This window comes from Anas acuta, chromosome 2 (genome assembly GCF_963932015.1).
Source record: "Anas acuta chromosome 2, bAnaAcu1.1, whole genome shotgun sequence".
Taxonomy (NCBI): domain Eukaryota; kingdom Metazoa; phylum Chordata; class Aves; order Anseriformes; family Anatidae; genus Anas; species Anas acuta.
This window is the reverse complement of record NC_088980.1, coordinates 91,618,885-91,637,558: the sequence shown is the minus strand read 5'-3', so window position 1 is coordinate 91,637,558 and position 18,674 is coordinate 91,618,885. Positions and strand designations below refer to the sequence as shown.

General features: G+C 42.2%; 1 protein-coding gene across 2 annotated transcripts; it reads left to right on the top strand.

Annotated features, from left to right (window-relative positions):
- Window positions 1–2,766: 2,766 nt before the first annotated feature.
- FH (fumarate hydratase) lies at window positions 2,767–18,574 on the top strand. 2 transcript variants are annotated; one of them, XM_068671207.1, is made up of 10 exons: window positions 2,767–2,928; window positions 7,607–7,741; window positions 8,523–8,633; window positions 9,973–10,149; window positions 11,126–11,308; window positions 12,265–12,430; window positions 14,281–14,484; window positions 15,779–15,906; window positions 17,496–17,649; window positions 18,375–18,574. In XM_068671207.1, exons 1-10 carry the CDS (start codon window positions 2,800–2,802, stop codon window positions 18,515–18,517), a joined length of 1,530 nt encoding a protein of 509 aa, XP_068527308.1. In that variant the 5' UTR covers window positions 2,767–2,799; the 3' UTR covers window positions 18,518–18,574. The 2 variants fall into 2 exon arrangements, with proteins under 2 accessions (XP_068527308.1, XP_068527309.1); XM_068671208.1 differs by lacking the exon at window positions 2,767–2,928 and adding an exon at window positions 4,554–4,709.
- Window positions 18,575–18,674: the final 100 nt, after the last annotated feature.

Sequence of the window (18,674 nt, the reverse complement as noted above, 5' to 3'; positions counted from 1 at the left end):
ACGGGCTGCAGATGCGGCCCGGGGCCTGCTCCTGCGGGGGCTCTCCGTGGGCCGCAGCCTCCTCCAGGCCGCATCCACCTGCTCCACCGGGGGCTCCTCCACCCACGGGGGGGCTGCAGCGTGGAGATCTGCTCCATGGGAGACCCATGGGCTGCAGGGGGACAGCCTGCTCCACCGGGGGCCTCTCCCTGCACAGCCCGCAGGGGAACTGCTGCTGCCTGCCTGCAGCACCTCCTGCCCTCCTGCTGCACTCCCCTGGGGGGCTGCAGGGCTGCTTCTCCTCTCTTTCTCCCTGGGAAGCAGCTTTTTTTGTTATTTTTTTTCTCCTTTCTTAATTACGCTCTCACAGAGGAACAAGCGACATCGTTTCTTGGCTTGGCTCTGGCCAGCAGTGGAGCCCTTCTCTAACGTGGGGCAGCTTCTAGATTCTTCTTACGGAAGCCACCCCTATGGCCCCCTGCTACCAAAACCTTGCCACGTAAACCCACCAGAGCAACTCTTTCAGTGAAGAAATTTTTTGTAAGAACCAACCAAAACCTCCCCTGGTACAACCTAAGGGGTTTTGTTCTTGTCTTGTCACTTGGGGCTTGGGAGAAGAGAACGATCCCCACCTCTCTGGAGCCTCCTTTCAGCTTCCTGTAGAGCACAGGAAGGTCTCCCCTGAGCCTCCTTTTCTCCAGGCTGAACAACCCCAGCTCCCTCAGCCGCTCCTCACCAGACTTGTTCTCGAAACCCTTCACAAGCTTCAGAGCCCTTCTCCGCACACGCTCCAGCACCTCGAGGTCTTCGCTGAACACAGTGCTCGAGGTGCGGCTTCACCAGGGCCGAGCACAGAGGGACAACCGCTTCCCTAGTCCTGAGGGCCACTCTAGGTCTGATACAAGCCAGCTGTAGAGATATTTAGATGCATAGATATGCAGCACTAGTACATGTTCCTTGGAAAACCGGTCAAACTCTCTTCAAACCCCGTAAATTGATGGTTTCCTCTAACTGGCACTGAAGCTTCAGCTGGATCCTCTAAATCCCATGTTACTGCTTCTGCTTCCCAAGCAGGTGACGGAAACTCCTAACCGCAGAGCAGAGGAGTTGTAGTTCTGTCTACAGGCAATATTTGGAAGTTTGGAAGATGCTTCCCTTGCTCAGCTGCCATCCCTACGTTAATCAATCAGCCGATCTTTTGCCTTCCAGCAAAAGTCTTGATGCAGTTCCTAAGGAAAGTTCTTTCTGAAAACCCTCAGCCAGCTCTGTGCACGCCCAACCTTTCATGGCACTGTGCAAGGCGCGGCTGGCAGCGATAAATCAGGTTGTGGAATGAATGGCAACGTGTGGGGAGGGAATTTTCAGGTGGCTTCGCGCTGTTTTGCAGGTCCCTGAATTAGAGGTAATGAGGAAACAAGCGGGAGAAACAAAACCTTGAGCAAGGCTGAGATCCAGAATTGGCTACAGTGTTAAAGAGGACCTTTGGGCAGTGGGCAATTGCTGGCTGGCTCCAGGCGCGTGCCTGAGGGTCTCTGACCAACTGTAGGATAGATTCGGGCGCGTGGACAGCACGTGGGGCTACGGGGAGAGGACATGTAGTAGTGAAAAAGGGCAATAAACGCCTCCTGTTCCAGAGCCATCAGGAGTCTGTGTCTTGCATCCCTTCAGCAACACAAAGATTTGGCTCCAGATCCAAAATGTCATGTATGTGGCAATTTTATTTATGGTAGCACACCCCTCCCGTCCCCTCCCCTCTTTGGCCTCCCTCCCCTCCCCTCCCTTCCCCTCCCCTCTTTTGCCTCCCCTCCCCTCCCCTCCTCTCCCCTCCCTACCTCCCCTCCCCTCCTCTCCACTCCCCTATGCTCCCCTCCCCTATGCTCCCTGTCCCTACACTCTGCTACGCTCCCCTCCCCTATCCTACCCTACACTCCCCTAAACTCCCCTCCCCTACACTACCCTATACTCTCCTACGCTCCCCTCCCCTCTAACATGCTACACTTCCCTATGCTATGCTACACTACCCTATCCTACCCTCCCCATACCTCCCCTACACTATCTTCCCTTCCCTTCCCTTCCCTTCCCTTCCCTTCCCTTCCCTTCCCTTCCCTTCCCTTCCCTTCCCTTCCCCTCCCCTCCCCTGCCCTGCCCTCCCCTCCCTGTCCCTCCCCTCCCCTCCAATTCCTTCCCCACCCCTCCCTTCCTTTTATTCCCTCCCCTTCCCTCCCCTCCCCTCTTGTCTTCTTCTCTCCTCTTTTCTTTCTTTCAGGTATCTTCAGATCGCTTCAGTCGTTCTCATAGCTCCTATCCCTGGCTGATTCACGGGAACCCAGCAGCAGCAACCAGAAGCGCTCCAGCTGCTGGGTCACTGGGCGAGCACCAGTCTCCAACTGGGAAGCGCTGACTTTGTTCCGTGGCTTGGACAGGTGCCTTGCAGTTCCTCCCTCAGGGGCAGGGAGGGACTCCCTCAGGGTCCCTCCCTGCCCCTGCTCCCCGTGGGGTCCCTCCCACGGGATGCCGTCCTTCCCCAGCTGATCCCACACGGGCTGCCCACAGGCAGCAGCTCCTCAAGCACTGCTCCCACACGGCTCCGTCCCACGGGCTCCATCCATCCATCCATCCCCCAGGAGCAAACTGCTCCAGCACGGGTCCCCCACGGCTGGGCGGCAGCTCCCCCCAGACCCCCTGCTCCTGCGGGGGCTCCTCTCCACGGGCTGCAGCTCCGCCAGCCCCAACCCCCCACAGCAGGGCTCCTCCTTCCTCCTGACGCCCGTCCGGGGCGTTTCTGTCCGCACCTACCGCCCCCCGCCCCCGGCCGGCAGGATGCAGCGCTCCCTGCACGCCGCCCGCCTCCTGGGCGCCTCAGCCGCGCTCCGCTCCCCGCTGCCGCCCCCCTTTCCGCCCGCCTCCGCCGCCGCCTCCCGCTGGGGGCCGCCGCCGCGGGCCGCCATGGTGAGCACCGGGCGGGGACGGGTGGGGGGAGCGCGGTGACCTCCAGCTGCCGCCGCCGGCCGCCCGCAGCATGGCCCCGCCCCCCCGCCTCAGGCGGGCACTGCCGCGGCCTTGAGCAAAAGGGGGGGTTCGCCCCAAAAATGGGGGGGAAGTGGGGTTAGGGGGGGTTCGTCAGAGCCCCTGCGGCTTCCGCGGATAAAAAATGAGAGTAAAAATTCGTGCGGTTTCTGAGGGCTCTGTGGAAATAAAAATAAATGCGGGCGCTTTCTGTGGAGACTTAAGATATGAGCAGGAAAAAGATGTGTTTTCGCAAAAATGGGAGGAATTTGGGTTGCCCAGGGAGATGGTGGAGGCACCGTCCCTGGGGGTGTTCAAGGAGAGGTTGGACGTGGTGCTTGGGGACATGGGTTCAGTGGGTGATATTGGTGGGAGGGGGGTGGTTGAAGCAGGTGGTCTCAGAGGTCTCTTCCCACCTTAATAATTCGGTGATTCTGTGATCTGTGACCTCCGAAATGCACCCTACATCGTTAAGCACAATCAGTTGACCGTGGGGCTGAAACACTGGGGGGATGTGCTTATGGCATGCTGCTCAGTATAAAACCCAGATACTCAAAAGCTACCTTGGGTCTCAATATTAACAGCTAGGATGCTGCATGAAGCCTCAGTCTTGGGTGAACCCCTGTGGTTTTGCCCCCAAAAATGAGGTAACTAAGGGCTGCCGGGTGAATTCCAGCAGAAAGTGCGGTGTTCGGGATTTGATGCTCGTAGTAAAATTTACTACAATGCTAGTTCCCACTGTGTCATGCTGATTGTGGGACAGAAAATAGCATAAGAAAAAAGGAAGCTCCCAAAACAAGCTGCATGCTGAGTGAAACGTGCCTGTATAGGAACCCTGGCTTCACAGCAGGTTGTGTAACTCACACGCCGTTGGCCTGTTGGATGTTTGCCTTTTTTAATCTTTCTGTTGTGACATCCTCCAAGAAGGAACTAGAGATCATGGCCTTCGTTTGCTTGCTGAAGACCCCAAATTGTTGAAGGGCTGCAGGCTCACAGTCAGTGCAGGCGTTCTGAGCTTTGCCGGGCAGAAATGTGACCTGTCTGTGCTTAGGCATCGTTAGTTTTTGGGGTTTAAATAACAGCAGATGTTACAGCAAAATGTCCCTCCACGAATCGGGAACTCCAACAGGCCTTGAATTCTTACAGGAAAACCTTGTATATTTTTGTTTCCACAAATTAAAATTCTATCCATCTGCCAAAGGAGAGTTACGGAGTGCAAATTCCATTTTCTGCTGCTTCTTCAAGATCCCTTTTGACATGCTAAAAATTATTTGAACCGAAATACTTACCTCCAGAAGTCGCCACATCCTTCTTTCAGAACATAACTTTCCACGGGAAGGATTATTGCAGCAAATATTCTTTTACTTGAATTTCTCTGTCCCGTTACAGAGCAGTCGGTTCCAGCTGATGAGCTCCCTGCAGCAAGGCTTGTGTTTGCCTGGCTGTGTGAGCTTCGGACTGCGGGCTCTCGGGATTTGGGGGCGGGGTGGGGGGCAGAGCACTCCCTGGGCCTGTTAAAAACGAAAAGATTTGTTTATAAGAGATGGTCATTCTGCGCTGAGGGGTGTAGCCTGAGCGAGCACCAGTGGCTGCCTTTGCTCGCGGCAGAGACAGGGGAGGCTTGGCAGGGCCCTGCTGCTGTCCCACTGCTGTGCCCCGCGCTCCTCGCTACGGGAATGGCTGCAGGAACAGCTCCACGACAGCTCCTAGAGCCGCTCAAGAGGGTGAATATGAGAGGGCATTTCTTTACTGGGAGGGTGACGGAGCACTGGGACAGGCTGCCCAGACAGGTTGTGGGGTCTCCTTCTCTGGAGATAGTCAAAACGCGCATGGATGCCATCCCGCACAATGTGCTCTAGGTGATTGTGGTGGTTTTTCACTTAAAAATGCAGACAGCAAATTCTGCAAGCTGTTACGTTTGTCAGCCAGGCTGAAATCTGTAAGACACTAGTGCTGATTTCTGTGGTACCCCATGTACTTGCACAGATAGGGCCTTAACCCTGAGTAATGCCTGGGTGAATATCAGACAACGGTGGCCCTTGCCTGCCGGAGTTCAAGAAGTGTTTGGACTATGGTCTCAGTCACATGGTCTGAATTTTGAGTAAACCTGTGAGGAGCCAGGAGTTGGACTCAGTGATCCTTGTGGGTCCCTTCCGACTCAGGATATTCTGTGATGTACAGGGATATTCTGTTCTCTGTACAGTTTTGTTTGGTCTTGCGTCTTTTTTGCCTTCATTTAAGACATCTGATGCTAATTATTGTTTGTTTTTGAGTACTCAATTATAGTTAAGTAATAGAATTTAGTTTAGTTACTTTAATACAGATGAAAAATATTACTTTCTTTTTTTCTTAGTGTTTCTTGTCCCTCTGTTAATCAGCAAGTGACATTCAGCTTGCAGCAGCTTACCCTGTTAACTTCATGGAGTCTGTAAATGTGTGTAATGAGGAATTGGCTAGGGAAATATATATATATATATATATATATATATATATATATATATATATTTTTTTTAATAACAGGATTTCATTGTTAAAAGGTTGTTGAACTAGGAGGTACTGACCTCTCCTGGCTCCTGTTTATCTCTGTTTCACCATTGTTGACTCTGGAATTACGCACAAGGAATCACTTGTGCAACTGCTAGCATTTTTTGTCTGGAAGGCGTATTGCTCTGTGCTAAGTTCAGTGTGCCTGTGGGGTCAGTGTCTGTGGGAGAGAGTTAAAAGCGAGGTGAGGGGAGCAGGACAGCAATGCAAGAGCTAACCCTTGCTACTTGTGGGCTGGGTTGCAGTTTCTTGTGGGTCACACATACACCTGCTCTGCAGGAGAACCTCTTAAGGCAGGGACGATGTCTGGTACGTGTTTGCTGGTGTACCCAACAGCAGGGCCTCTCTGGGTACACTGCTTAGGGCAGCAAAAAGACCCACCTGCCTCTGGCCATCCACAGCGATGTGGAGCTGGGCAGGCTGTCGGAGAGCCTCTGCTGCTGCACACGCACACTGAGACCCACAAAACGAGGAGCAAGTAAAACTGGCCAAGAAACGGGAGGAACAGTACGGTGTTGTGGTGTTCCTCTTGTTTCCTGGCCAGTTTTTCCTTCAGCATCCCCAGCATCACTTGGCAAGTGTGGTGGTCTGCTCCTTGTGAGAAGAGACGCTTGCTTTTGCTTGGCCTGAGCGTGGCTCCTGCTCTCCTAGCTGTGTGGCGTCTGCTTCTTGGACTGGAAGAGGCAGGCAGAGAGCAGCTAATACCTCTTGCCATTCTACCCATGCTTTTATTGACCTCAATTTTCCTTCAGTCCTCAAGTTGTCTCTCTTCTGAACTGCAGAGTTACTCTTAAGAAAGCTGTTCCCCGCCTTTGATCAGTCTCACTGCCTTTTCCTCAAGCAGTTTCCAGTAACACGCTTTTTGAGATGAAAATAATCAAATCTGCACAAAATTTTCAAAATATAAATAAACTTCGATAGAACGGAGATGTTTCTTTCTCTATCTGCTTTTCTTCCTAGCTCCTAACATTTGATTCTCTTCCTTCACCACATTGCATCACTGACTCGGTGCTTGGTGTTGTCCCAAGGACTCACACCTGAGGGTCATTGTCAGGCCAGAGCTCACCACTGTACACGTATACATCCTACCTATGAAGCTGGGATCTATGGTTAAGAATTCAGAAAGGCTTCTTCCCCTTCCTGAAGACTGTGCAAGAAGGGAACCCCCTGTTGTGGGGAAGGGTGAACATCTTTCTCACAGCAAACTGGGGCTTTGCTGACAGAAATCTGGGGAGAAGAAGAGTAAAGCTGCTCTTAACTGTTTCATATCCAGTCCCATACCCTGTGGAGCTGCATATGAGTGTGACTGCGTTGTCATAAATAAATGGACTGTTTCTCTTTTTTTTTAAAAAAAAAAAAAAAGTAAAAATTTGCTCTTCAGCTGATGTACCTCAACTTAATTTACTTCTGGCTGTGTTAGATGGTAATGCGTGCTAGGTGTATGTGTGATACATAAATCTTGCCTTACGTAAATATTGCACAAAATACACCTTTATGCAGTTTCTTCATGTTGCTCAGCTACTTTGGTTAGGGAAACTGTCTTCTTGGTCTGTTGGATTTAAGGTGAGAATTACTGTCAGTAACTGGGTACTGGATTAGTTGCTCCCTTCCAGTACCTTCATTCTGTCACGTGTGCCGTGTGGATTTCAGGTAGGGTTTTGTTACACGCGTGTTGCTGGGTGGATGCCATCTGCATTGCCATGCCCCTTTGTAAGTTTGTACATTCTGTAAATGTAAAATGAGTTGCCAAGGCTTCAAAAGAAATCGAGCCTTTATCAGCATGACTTGTGTCATGCAGCGAGCAGCCAAAGTCCTAAGTCTTTCAGTGCTGCCTGTCACCACCGGGTCTGCTAGGCTACATATGTGTAGTTGTGATTCTTTTAGTGAGACAGGTATTCACACCAGAAAAACATCTAAAATTTGAGAGTATAATTAGAAAAATACCTATGATCAGCTGTGTGTCTTTGTTCATCCTTTCTCTCCTTATTGTGCATTTTTTCTTAACTGTGTTTCCTTTCAAAACGGAGATGCTGTTTATTGGTGTTTTAAATATACATTTTTTTTTTCTTTTTCACAGTCCACTCAAGAGTCTTTTAGGATAGAATATGATACTTTTGGTGAACTGAAGGTCCCAAGTGACAAATACTATGGTGCCCAGACTGTAAGATCTACGATGAATTTCAAGATCGGAGGCGTTTCAGAAAGGATGCCAGTAAGTAATTCAAGTCTATGCACATTTATTCTCTTCCAGTATAATTCGTATGTGAGTGAATACATTTTCTTAGTCTTTTTCTGGGAAAATGGGCAATTAAAGATATTAATTTCATTGTAAGTTACTGTTCTGTGGTAGTTTGTTTTTTTTAATTTACATAAATTGGATATAGCTTTAGAATAATTAATTTTATTTTATTTTTTTAAATGAGGTGAATAGAAATCTTTCAATTTCCTGAAGACCAAAGGCTATGAATAGAGTAGTTCCCTATATAATTATGTATAATTATGTTCACTCTAGTGTTATGTAGTTTTCTTACTGAAGATGTTTGGTGTAGCATGGGCTAATGTGAAGTTGCTTTTTCACTTGTGGCTGGGCTTAGGGCATACGTTGTCACGCAAACTTAGAGCAAACTTTGTCATGCACTGGTTTTGCCTGTGCTGATACAAGCCAGTTTGCCTTCAAAAATGCTATTTTGGAAATGGATCTAGATCTTCTTTTCTGTTCATGTTAATGCATGTAGTCCATATTGATACATGTATCATAACTGGACTTGGAAGGAAAAGGTGAGCGATGTACAGCTTTCTGTACTACTTGGGTGAACGTTACTTACAATGAGAGCACGGGTCATCTGACCTAGATGGCTCCTTGGTTGCTTGATGGACTATTGCTGTATTTAAAGTCAGGAGTTTGATTTAAAACTAGATCTGCAGTATGGGTTTCTAAATGTCCTTTGTTGGAGAAAAAAACAAACATATTTAAACTCATTCTTGTGTCTCAGGTTCAAGTTATAAGGGCTTTTGGCATCTTGAAGAGAGCAGCAGCTGAAGTAAATCAAGATTATGGTCTTGACCCAAAGATTGCTAATGCTATCGTAAAGGCAGCAGACGAGGTAAGAATGAACTGTTGAAAATACTAGAACTGACATTGTATTTTTGGTTAGCTTTTCGTGGGAGTATTGTTTGAAGGCTGGGGGAAGACCTGTTGGGTTTCTCAAATAGTTCGAACAAAGCATTTATAATTAAACTCTGTTTTTCAGGCTCAGAAATCTTCTACTTAATGTTTTACTATTCTATGCTTTTAGACATTATAGAATACAATGTTTCAATGCATTTTGGTGTTTAAGTTATTTTAAAAAAATGTAATTTTTCCTCACTGTCAGGTCTGCTTACTTGCTTAGGGTCTTTGGCATGACTCTTACCAGATAAACAGTATCAAATTGTCTAGGAAGGGAATGGAATTTTGGGTCATTCAGCTAATGCGAAATCTGATGTGCAAGCAAAGCTTTTCCTCTGTGGAAGTCTCCAGTCTGTTAATCTATCACCTCTCTGTAGCATGAAGACCATCTGCAGTCTGAATAGTTTCTCCGTTGCTGGTCTGTTTCCTCTTCAGACTTAAGGTTACTAGTAAATCTGTGCTTTTGGAAGTATCACTTTTGTAGCTAAAGAGGACATGATGTGAGACATCGCTTTCTCGGGATAAATGCCACCCAAATGCACAGAGTTATGAATTCATATTGTTGTGTAGCTGTTATCTGTTTGTGATGAAACTGTGCAGCTGTTGAACTTGATTTCCAAGGAGAAAGCAGGGCACCCATGCTGATGAGAAGTTTGTAACCAGATAAAGAGACAGAAAATGGATGTTTCTGATACCCAAAGGATGGTCATGAATCAAGGAGACACAACACTGAGTCAGTACCCTGAAGCATCTTAAGTGCTGATTTAGAAACTACTTAATAACATCTCCCAGGGAAGGAAAATATCTTAACCTGAACAAATAACTATGGAAGGGAGAACCAGCAGTTGCTACCTCTGCTCCCACACAGGGAGATTAGAATCTGAATTGCTTTAAAATTTGGGAAGGAGGAAATGTTTTTGGACCTTTAAAATCATCTGCATCTTTTGGGGAAAGAGAATAGATAACCTAAAAGACCGTGTTTTAATCTTTTATTTCTATGACTATAAAAAAAAAGGAAATTATATTGTATATTTCTATGTGTTTCAGAACTTAGTGTCTTCAAAAAGCATAGCAAACATTTTTTTGCCCTTTAAATATTTAGTATAAACAACACCATATTTTCTTAATTATTCTAGTATAATTATATGTATAATCATTGTGAATTTATAAACATAATGGAAAACTATTTGAGTTATAACTATAACATTCTCAATTTATGCTGCATATTATTTTTTCCCAGTATGACAGCTCTTTTCTCTCATTTTCTGTTATAGGTAGCTCAAGGAAAATTAAATGATCACTTTCCACTGGTGGTGTGGCAGACTGGGTCTGGAACTCAAACCAACATGAATGTCAATGAAGTCATCAGCAACAGAGCCATTGAGATAATGGGAGGCAAGCTGGGGAGCAAAATCCCAGTACATCCAAACGATCATGTTAACAAAAGTCAGGTCATTATTCTCACATTATACTTCTTTTAATGTCAAAAGTATTCTTTTTGAATTGTGAATTTCAAATTCTCTTATAGCCACTGCTTAGATAAATTTTGTATATGTTTAAATACATATGCAAACATCTGGGAAAATATAAATATATGGAAAAGTGAGTTTTGTTTACAGCCTTGTTGACAAATTTCCATGTTAAATTAATGATTAAATCAACTTTGCAATGTTGCTCAGTGACAATATGAATTTTTCAGATTAAAAACTCTAAACCTTACCTATGACAGATGAATTCATACAGGTTGTAGTGAGCAGAGGTGGCCTGGTGACAACCACTGTTCCTGCAGCCAGTTTTAAAGAAGCTAAATATAGATCCAGTTACTAGACACTGAATACATGTAGCTGCTATCTCCCTACTACATTACATAAAGCATGTAGAAAAAATAATAAATTGGCTAAATGTCCTGTAATTGGCAATATTTTTTCCCCAGGGATCTTAGTACATGTTTATTATACTTCACTCTTAATATTTTCTTCAGATTAGTTGAAGTTTGAGACAGTAAGTTGCTTGCATCCCTTCCTGATCTTTTGTGCTTATTCAGTGTCCTGGGAACTATGGAATTACCACTACCTAATCAGTGTGTTGAAGTCTTAAAGTCACCTACAGTTTCTTTAAAATCTTCCATCCACAGTAGCAATTTATTTTTTTTGTCCCAGTTGTGTTATGAACAATCTATTTATGAGGGTATAGTTACTTTCTGTGGGTATAGTTACAAAAATTTGATTTTATTAGAGAGATGTTAGGCCAGAGTTCGGAAGATGTAATTATTTCTTCTGAGTGACTTGTGGAGCACCGCTAAGTTGCTTACTCTGTGCTTAATTTCTTCTCCTTTCTAAAATTCAGAGAATAAAGCTGTACATGTAAATCTTACAGGTAGTATGGTTAGAAAAGTCTGTAAACAAATTTCTTGATATTCCTTCACAGAGTTCCAATGACACTTTCCCAACAGCAATGCATATTGCTGCTGCCCAGGAGGTTAACGAGGTGTTGTTACCCGGATTAAAGAAGCTTCAGAATGCACTTGAAGCGAAATCCAAAGAGTTTTCCCAAATCATAAAAATAGGGCGCACTCACACACAAGATGCTGTTCCACTTACACTTGGACAGGTAAAAAATAAATCAATAAAACATTTGTTTGGGGGTGAAAAAAAGTATTTTTGGGGAAACAGGCAAATTTGAGGAGACCTGAATTAGTTGATAGTTTAAGATAAATTAAGTAGCTGGCTGAATCTCAGTCACAGTATTTTTATCTTTTTGGAGTTTTCTGAATGCTGTACTCCTAATAACTGCATTGCAAATTTTCTTAAAATTTTCCATGCATGTTTTATGTCTAATGGTAGCAAGATATAAATGATTTCAAAATGATGTGTGATTACCAAGTAATGAAACACATTTCTTTTATACTGGCATCAGAGGGCACAAGGTAGATTTAGTCTGTAATCTGTAACCTTATATAAATGAGGTTTTGACAACATACAGAACGACTGAGTATTTAGAACAAAAATCTTTGATCATATATGATCATATATATATGACAAATCTTTGTTATTATATTGTCAAGAATGGCTTATATTACGTTACTTGGTAAGATATTAATTTAAACTGAACTGATAAAAATCCGTAGAAGATTTGTGGGTGTTTATTTTAGTTAGCAAGAAGCCTACCTGTGCATTCCTTGGGGACTGAGAGTGAACAAAGCCCAGGAGCCATTTGCTAATTGTAACTAGAGACTTTGTTCATTTAATTTGAGATCTGATTGACCTTGGATTCAGATTCTACTAAGTATGTTACTGAGGTATAAGGCAAGAGAGAGATGCATTGGATATAGATTTTTATGTACGTAGGTTGCTTTTATGTGTAATTGTTCCTGCTGTGTGAGCAGGCTTATAATAGATGTAAATTTTCCTTCTTAATGAGAATATCTTTTAGCATCTGGGTAAATTTCAGTTTCTTCTGGTTTTCAAGTAAATGAGCAGTGTTGTTAAAAATCTAAATAATTCTATTTGCTTATTCCTGTTTGTCTTCTTTGTGTTTTATTTTTCTTATGCTCCATTCTTCCAAAGGAATTTAGTGGCTACGTGCAACAAATTAAGTATGGTGTGGCTAGGATTGAATCAACCATGCCAAGGGTCTATCAGCTGGCAGCTGGAGGGACTGCAGTTGGTACCGGATTAAACACAAGAATTGGCTTTGCTGAGAAAGTTGCTGCTAAAGTGGCCGAACTGACGGGTGAGGACTGATATTTCAGAGTTACTGATAAAGCAGTATGTGGAAAACAATCAAATTCACACTAAAACTTTCAGTTTCCATGCTTTTCCAAGTTCTCAAATTGTATTTTAGTAGGAAGCTTTCTGTTAATGTTGTATGTTGTAAACCTTGTACTGAGGATTTTGCATGCAATATATTTTTCTAATTGTGCTCAGAGCAGTGAGAGTGACTGCACAAGTAAGGTTTATTGGAGATGGGTTCTGTTTCAGACTTCTATTATTAGCCCAGCCTGTCTTGATCTCTGCTTCTTTGACTCTCTTAATCTACAGTGACTTGCTGCAAAAGAGGGGGGGGGAACAAACAAACAAAACTCTTCCAAAAACCACTAGTTTATTCAAGTGAAAGAGTAAAAGTTAGCTGTCTGATTTCTGATGCTGGCTTTCAAGATCTTTGTAGATCTTGAAACTTAATTTACAGAGCCTCTGAGTGTTTTGATTGTAAACAGTATCTTGTTTGTATCTTGATTGTATCTTGATTGTAAACAGTATCTGTCACAGTATCTGTCTTAAAAATGCCCCCAAAATGAATGCGTACATCTTTCATGTAAATTTAATGTCTAAACATCTAAACATCTAAAACTGCTTATCAGCAGTATTTTTATGTTAATGGGCCTGTTCTTCACAATTTATTAGAGGACCAAGATTTTCTTATACCCTGATGGGGAAGAAGTAACGTGATGAGCAGCAGCTGCTGAGAAGGGCTTGTTTAGGTGCATGAGTGCTTTAGGAAGCTGTCCCATCTCACCCTTGTTAGGTGTACCATAAGTGTGGGTTGTACAAGTTCAAAAGAAGAAGAGCAGACTGTTTAAGTTCCCCATGTCCTTACATAGGAAGCAAAGGCAAAATGGAAAGTTTGGAATGGTTCTGGCAACTGTGAGATGCAGAAGCCCATGCAAATGGAGCAGGAGCCAGTGTTTGGTAGGAGCTGCAAAACACGGCAGAAATTCTGCTGTTCCTATAGTAAATGGGATTATACTACTCTTGTTTGAACTGGTAAAGTAAGCTCAGTCCAGTAATTTTGTGGCACAAGTCCAGCCCACAGTCAGTGCTCCTGCATACATCCTTACTGATGCCCATTACCGCTAATAAAATTCTGCTGAGAATTTTCTTCCAGGGGAAGATCCTGAAGAAATTTTTTTGGTTGTGGAACTTAGCTGCAAATTGCAGACTTAATTAACATAAACAGAGCTGTTGCTCCCCTGCTTTTACTATTGACAGTAGTTTCAGGCATCTTAAGTCTTAGTATTTCCATGTTCTATCTGGTTTGTTGTTCCTTTGCAGTGCTGATGCTTGGATGCTTTTTTATTTTTTTCTTTCAGTAGCTAATTCTGTTGCAACTACTTTTTATTTGTCCTAATATCTGCACTGTGCTGCAAAAACCTCTATTTTCATAGCTGGGAGAAAACATCCTTAAAATTCATTATTTTAAAAAACTACTATGATTTAAGAGAAGAAATGCATGTGTTTGGGCTAACCTGCAAGAGATTATTGACATTTATATTGTGGTGGAAAGCAAACTGCTGTGTTGCTTTGTGTGCAATGCAGTATGGAAGTTTGACATTCATAACTTTGCTGCAGGTTGATGCTCAAATGTCATGCTTTTCTGTATTTTAGTGCCTTTTATTAATGCCTTTTGTATTGAATTGAATCACTTTAAGTGATAGATTTGTGAGGAAATGTCCAGAGAAGAAAAAAAGTAGCCTACAGTATTGTTAATACAATTTTATGTTAAGCTAATTAAGTGCTAGATCATCTGCTTTATATCTGTATGTAAGTGTCTCACTGGTTTCATATTTCCCACCCTCTCTGTAGGTTTGCCTTTTGTCACTGCTCCAAATAAATTTGAAGCCCTCGCAGCTCACGATGCTCTAGTTGAACTCAGCGGAGCTATGAACACAGTGGCATGCAGTCTGATGAAAATCGCTAATGATATTCGTTTCCTGGGTTCCGGACCACGCTCTGGTCTAGGAGAACTCATCCTGCCTGAAAATGAACCAGGAAGCAGTATCATGCCAGGTACAGTGGAAACACACAGAGAAAAATCAGAGAAAAATTGTCTTTTGTTGTTGTTGTTGTTTTGGAGCTTACCAAAGGTCCAGAAAGATACTTAACCAAACACAAATGTTAGTAAATCCACGATTCAACACTTCTGTCAGTTTTTCTTCTCCTTTATTTCACCAGAACTGTGCTCATAAAAATGCTTGCACAGCTGTATGTTGGGAAGTATATGAAAGTGAGTAATATCTGTAAACATGTACTGTAGTAAAACAAACATACTTCTCAAAACCTTTTAGAATTACAAGATCACTACTATTTTTATGTAAAGACTTTATGAAACAAGCTTTACATGGTCTAATCTATGAATTATAGCATCTACTAGTTGAGGATGGATTGTATTAGCAATACCATGATGTAAATTGTCTTTACTTCCTAACTATTAATTATGCACTCACATTTTCCTTTACTGCAATGATCCCATTCTATGGGAGGATAAGAAAGTATAATACAATAGAATATTCTCTCTCCTAAAAAGTTTGTATATATGGCTATTGTACATCTAAAACTGTTCTAAGCATGTTCTTGTATGATAAATTATAAAAGAAACAAGTTGTGGTATGTCTTGCTTTAAAGAAGCAGATAATGAATGTTCTTATTAGGATTAATTCCAGAAATGAAATCAACTGTGAAACTTTCTTGTCACGGATACTTGAATTTTGTTTTGTTTTGTTTTCCTGACAAAGTAAACATCATGTAATAGTTTTGTTACAAAATACTTTTAACAAACTAGTGAACCTTTTTAAAGTTGACTCAGTTTGGTACTGATTTACCAGAAGCATGTACCTGTTCGAATAAAGATAGATGATAATCTTGTAACTATTAAGAGCTGTGGTAAGTGACAGCTGCTTAGTTCATGCACATTTAATCCAATTCTCAAGGCTTGGTTGATTGCTAAAGCAGCCGCTGGTGTTGGAGGTGGCCTTTTTTAAAACTTTATATTCCACAAATCTTTCTTCCCTTTCAAAACAAGAGAATATGACTGAAGGTCTTATATGTTTCAGAGAATGGGAAATTAATTAAGACCAGCGAGCTTTGTTTGAAGTTTATAAGTTTATAAGAAATCCTAGCTGGATTACTGCAACAGTATTTAACAGAATTTAACATCCTTTATGGATTTTCTGAGGTGAACATAGGAGTAAGATGTTACCTCCTACAAAATACCTTCTGTTCAACGTGATTTGGTAAATGAGGGAACAAATGATTTATTTATTTATTGTCTTATTCCTTGGTAACCTTCTTCTCTCCCAAACAGGAAAAGTGAATCCTACCCAGTGTGAAGCAGTAACCATGGTGGCAGCCCAAGTTATGGGAAATCATGTTGCTGTTACTGTAGGAGGTAGTAACGGACATTTTGAACTGAATGTTTTTAAGCCCATGATGGTAAGTTCAAAAAGTTGTAAAATGTCTAAGACTCCTGAAGTCATCATTTATTCAGTCGGTTAACTAGGGAAAACGCTTTGTAAATTTTTGGTCAATACAAGCACTTGAGAATCTGATAAAAAGTGAGAATAAATTTTATTCTTTTGTATGGTAATTACTTGTTATTTTGACAGGGAACTGACAGTCTGTTTATATGAGCCTATGTTATGCTGATAAGCATTTATCTTAAAAATGTGTTCATTGGTCAAAGGAAGCGGGGAGAGAGGACCACAATCTGAGACAAACTTTTTTTGAAAGCCAGAGAGAATTTAGTATTTTAGCTAAAGATTAGGACTTTATTGTTTTATACACATAAACTATCTGTTACATGCTGTTACCAAAGCATTATATGCTTTTGGCAAGTGTTAGGTAGAATTGTAAATGATTAGTCTTAGATGTCACTTCTACAGATGTCACTTCTACCAGGATACACCAGCATACATACTGCTGTTTCTCTATATTTAATTTTAAAAAGTCAAGATAATGAAGTGTTACAAATCACTTGGTACTGGAATGTTTTCAGATCAAGTCATAATACTTTTCTTCTTTGGGTTATCTACATTTTTTCTTAAAACTAAGAATGAAAAACAGGAGAAATTGAGGAAAAGAATATAACAGTAGGATCAAATCAGAAGATTGTGGAGAGCTGTGTATAAGATGATGAAAGAATATTGTAGATTAGGTTAGGGTAGGATGATACTTTAAAGATAATGAAGGTGGATTGTGGAAAAGATCCTAATATTATATATATCAAAATCAAAAATTTTGATTTTCCTGTCTTTTTGTTAGAGATTGGAGTCATGAGGGAAGCGGTATGCTTTGTGTTATTTTTTACACTACCTATACTGTCTGGTAATACTTTTTTTTTTTAAGTACATTAGAAATTATTGAAAGAAAATTTAAATTTTATAATCAGCATTTTTTTTCTTCCTTATTATTTGTTTAGGGTACTGTTCCCCCTCCCCTTGCCATTTGAACAAAGTCTTAAGCATATAGCACCTAGTTTCCTGGTTTTGACAGCCCCATACCCTGACCCACACCCCCAAAAAATGATATCAGAACTTAAGTTCTGATAGAAACAGACACCCCTCGACAAGAGGAAAAAAAAAAAAAAAAAAAAAAAGCTGGTATGTTATGGATTGTCAAAGCAGACAGCTAATGCCAGACATTACTGTACGCTTTATTTTAAAATGTCTTCTTTTGATTGGTACTGGGGGGTGGGAGAGAAAATGACCTTGAATTAAATTCCTTTACGTATTTTTTTAGTTGGCATTTGTGAACTGTTGCAACAAAACGTCTGTACATACTGTTGTCTTGTTTGGGCAAGAGTTCTTCATCTCTTACATGATTTTCACAAAATTCCTTTAAATGGGAGCGGCTGAACTTAGCCTGCAGAGGGAAGAGGGTGTGTTACTTTATGTACTACTTCTCTGCAAATTAGAAGCAAGTTTTGGGGGAAAGGGAAGCATTGGTTATGAGCAAATGTTCCTGACTGTCCAACTACTAATTTATGAATTTAATAATTGGTACTTTTTTTTCTTTTGCGTTAGATTAAAAATGTTTTAAACTCTGCAAGACTTCTCGGAGATGTTTGCGTGTCTTTCACTGACAACTGTGTAGTGGGAATCCAAGCCAATACTGACAGGATCAACAAACTAATGAGTGAATCTCTGATGTTGGTAACAGCACTTAACCCACATATAGGTAGGTTTAAAGCTTGGAAACTTCCCCCAAAAATATTTTGAAATATTTCACAGTAACGTTATTTTGCATGCATTATTTGTATCACCACAGTGTTTAGGAAACCAAGTTCTGGGCCAGGCCAAGAGTTAAGTCTTTAAAAGACGTTTAGATGTAGAGCTTAGGGATATGGTTTAGTGGGGACTGTTAGTGTTAGGTCAGAGGTTGGACTCGATGATCTTGAGGTCTCTTCCAACCTAGAAATTCTGTGATTCTGTGTGATTCGTTTACTTTAATGTCACTAGTTACTATTAGTGGTGAAAAAGATATGCCCTGCTTGAATAGCAGTGCATTAAAGAAATGATTCTGAACAGAAACCAAGGAAAGGATATTGAGAGAATTTGTATACCTGTTGTCCCTATTTGACCTCTAATAATAATGAAAAGTGAAAGATTACAGTCTGAGATTTTATTTTAAAGAAGGAAGTCACATAAAATGTTTATGCAAATGCATTGAGGCCTGTTTAAGATACCTACATTAGGAGATTGACTTTAAGACCTACACAAAGACCAATTTAATTAAGGTGTATAATACATCTAGTGGATGAATTTCTGCAAATCGAGATGTTTAGAAATAGCAATACTTAGCAAATTTATTTTTTAAGATGAAGCGTTCTACTTTTTCCTCATGACTGAAGGAAATGTTGTGAAACTGCGAGTGGCTGAACTCTTCGTGTGGGTTTGTTGCAGGGTACGACAAAGCAGCCAAGATTGCCAAGACGGCGCACAAGGAGGGGACGACGCTGAAAGAAGCCGCCGTAAAGCTGGGCTTCCTCACGTCCGAGCAGTTCGACCAGTGGGTCAAGCCCAAGGACATGCTGGGGCCCCAGTAACCGCCTGAAAATCGACGTGTTCTTAACTTAAAAGCGAATAAAACAAAATGAATGCGATGTGATTAGTTTGGGCTCTCGTGTTTTTGTGGTGTGTATTGCTTTGGGCACATCTGGGTGCGCACTGAGGGTGAGGGCACAACCCCAAGGGATGGGTGAT

Excerpts from the sequence above, each read along its gene's own strand:
- FH (XM_068671207.1), top strand. The coding sequence starts at position 2,800 with ATGCAGCGCTCCCTGCACGCCGCCCGCCTCCTGGGCGCCTCAGCCGCG. Across the intron at positions 2,929-7,606 it reads CGCCGCCGCGGGCCGCCATG|TCCACTCAAGAGTCTTTTAG; the intron begins GTGAGCACCGGG and ends TCTTTTTCACAG. Across the intron at positions 14,485-15,778 it reads AGGAAGCAGTATCATGCCAG|GAAAAGTGAATCCTACCCAG; the intron begins GTACAGTGGAAA and ends TCTCCCAAACAG.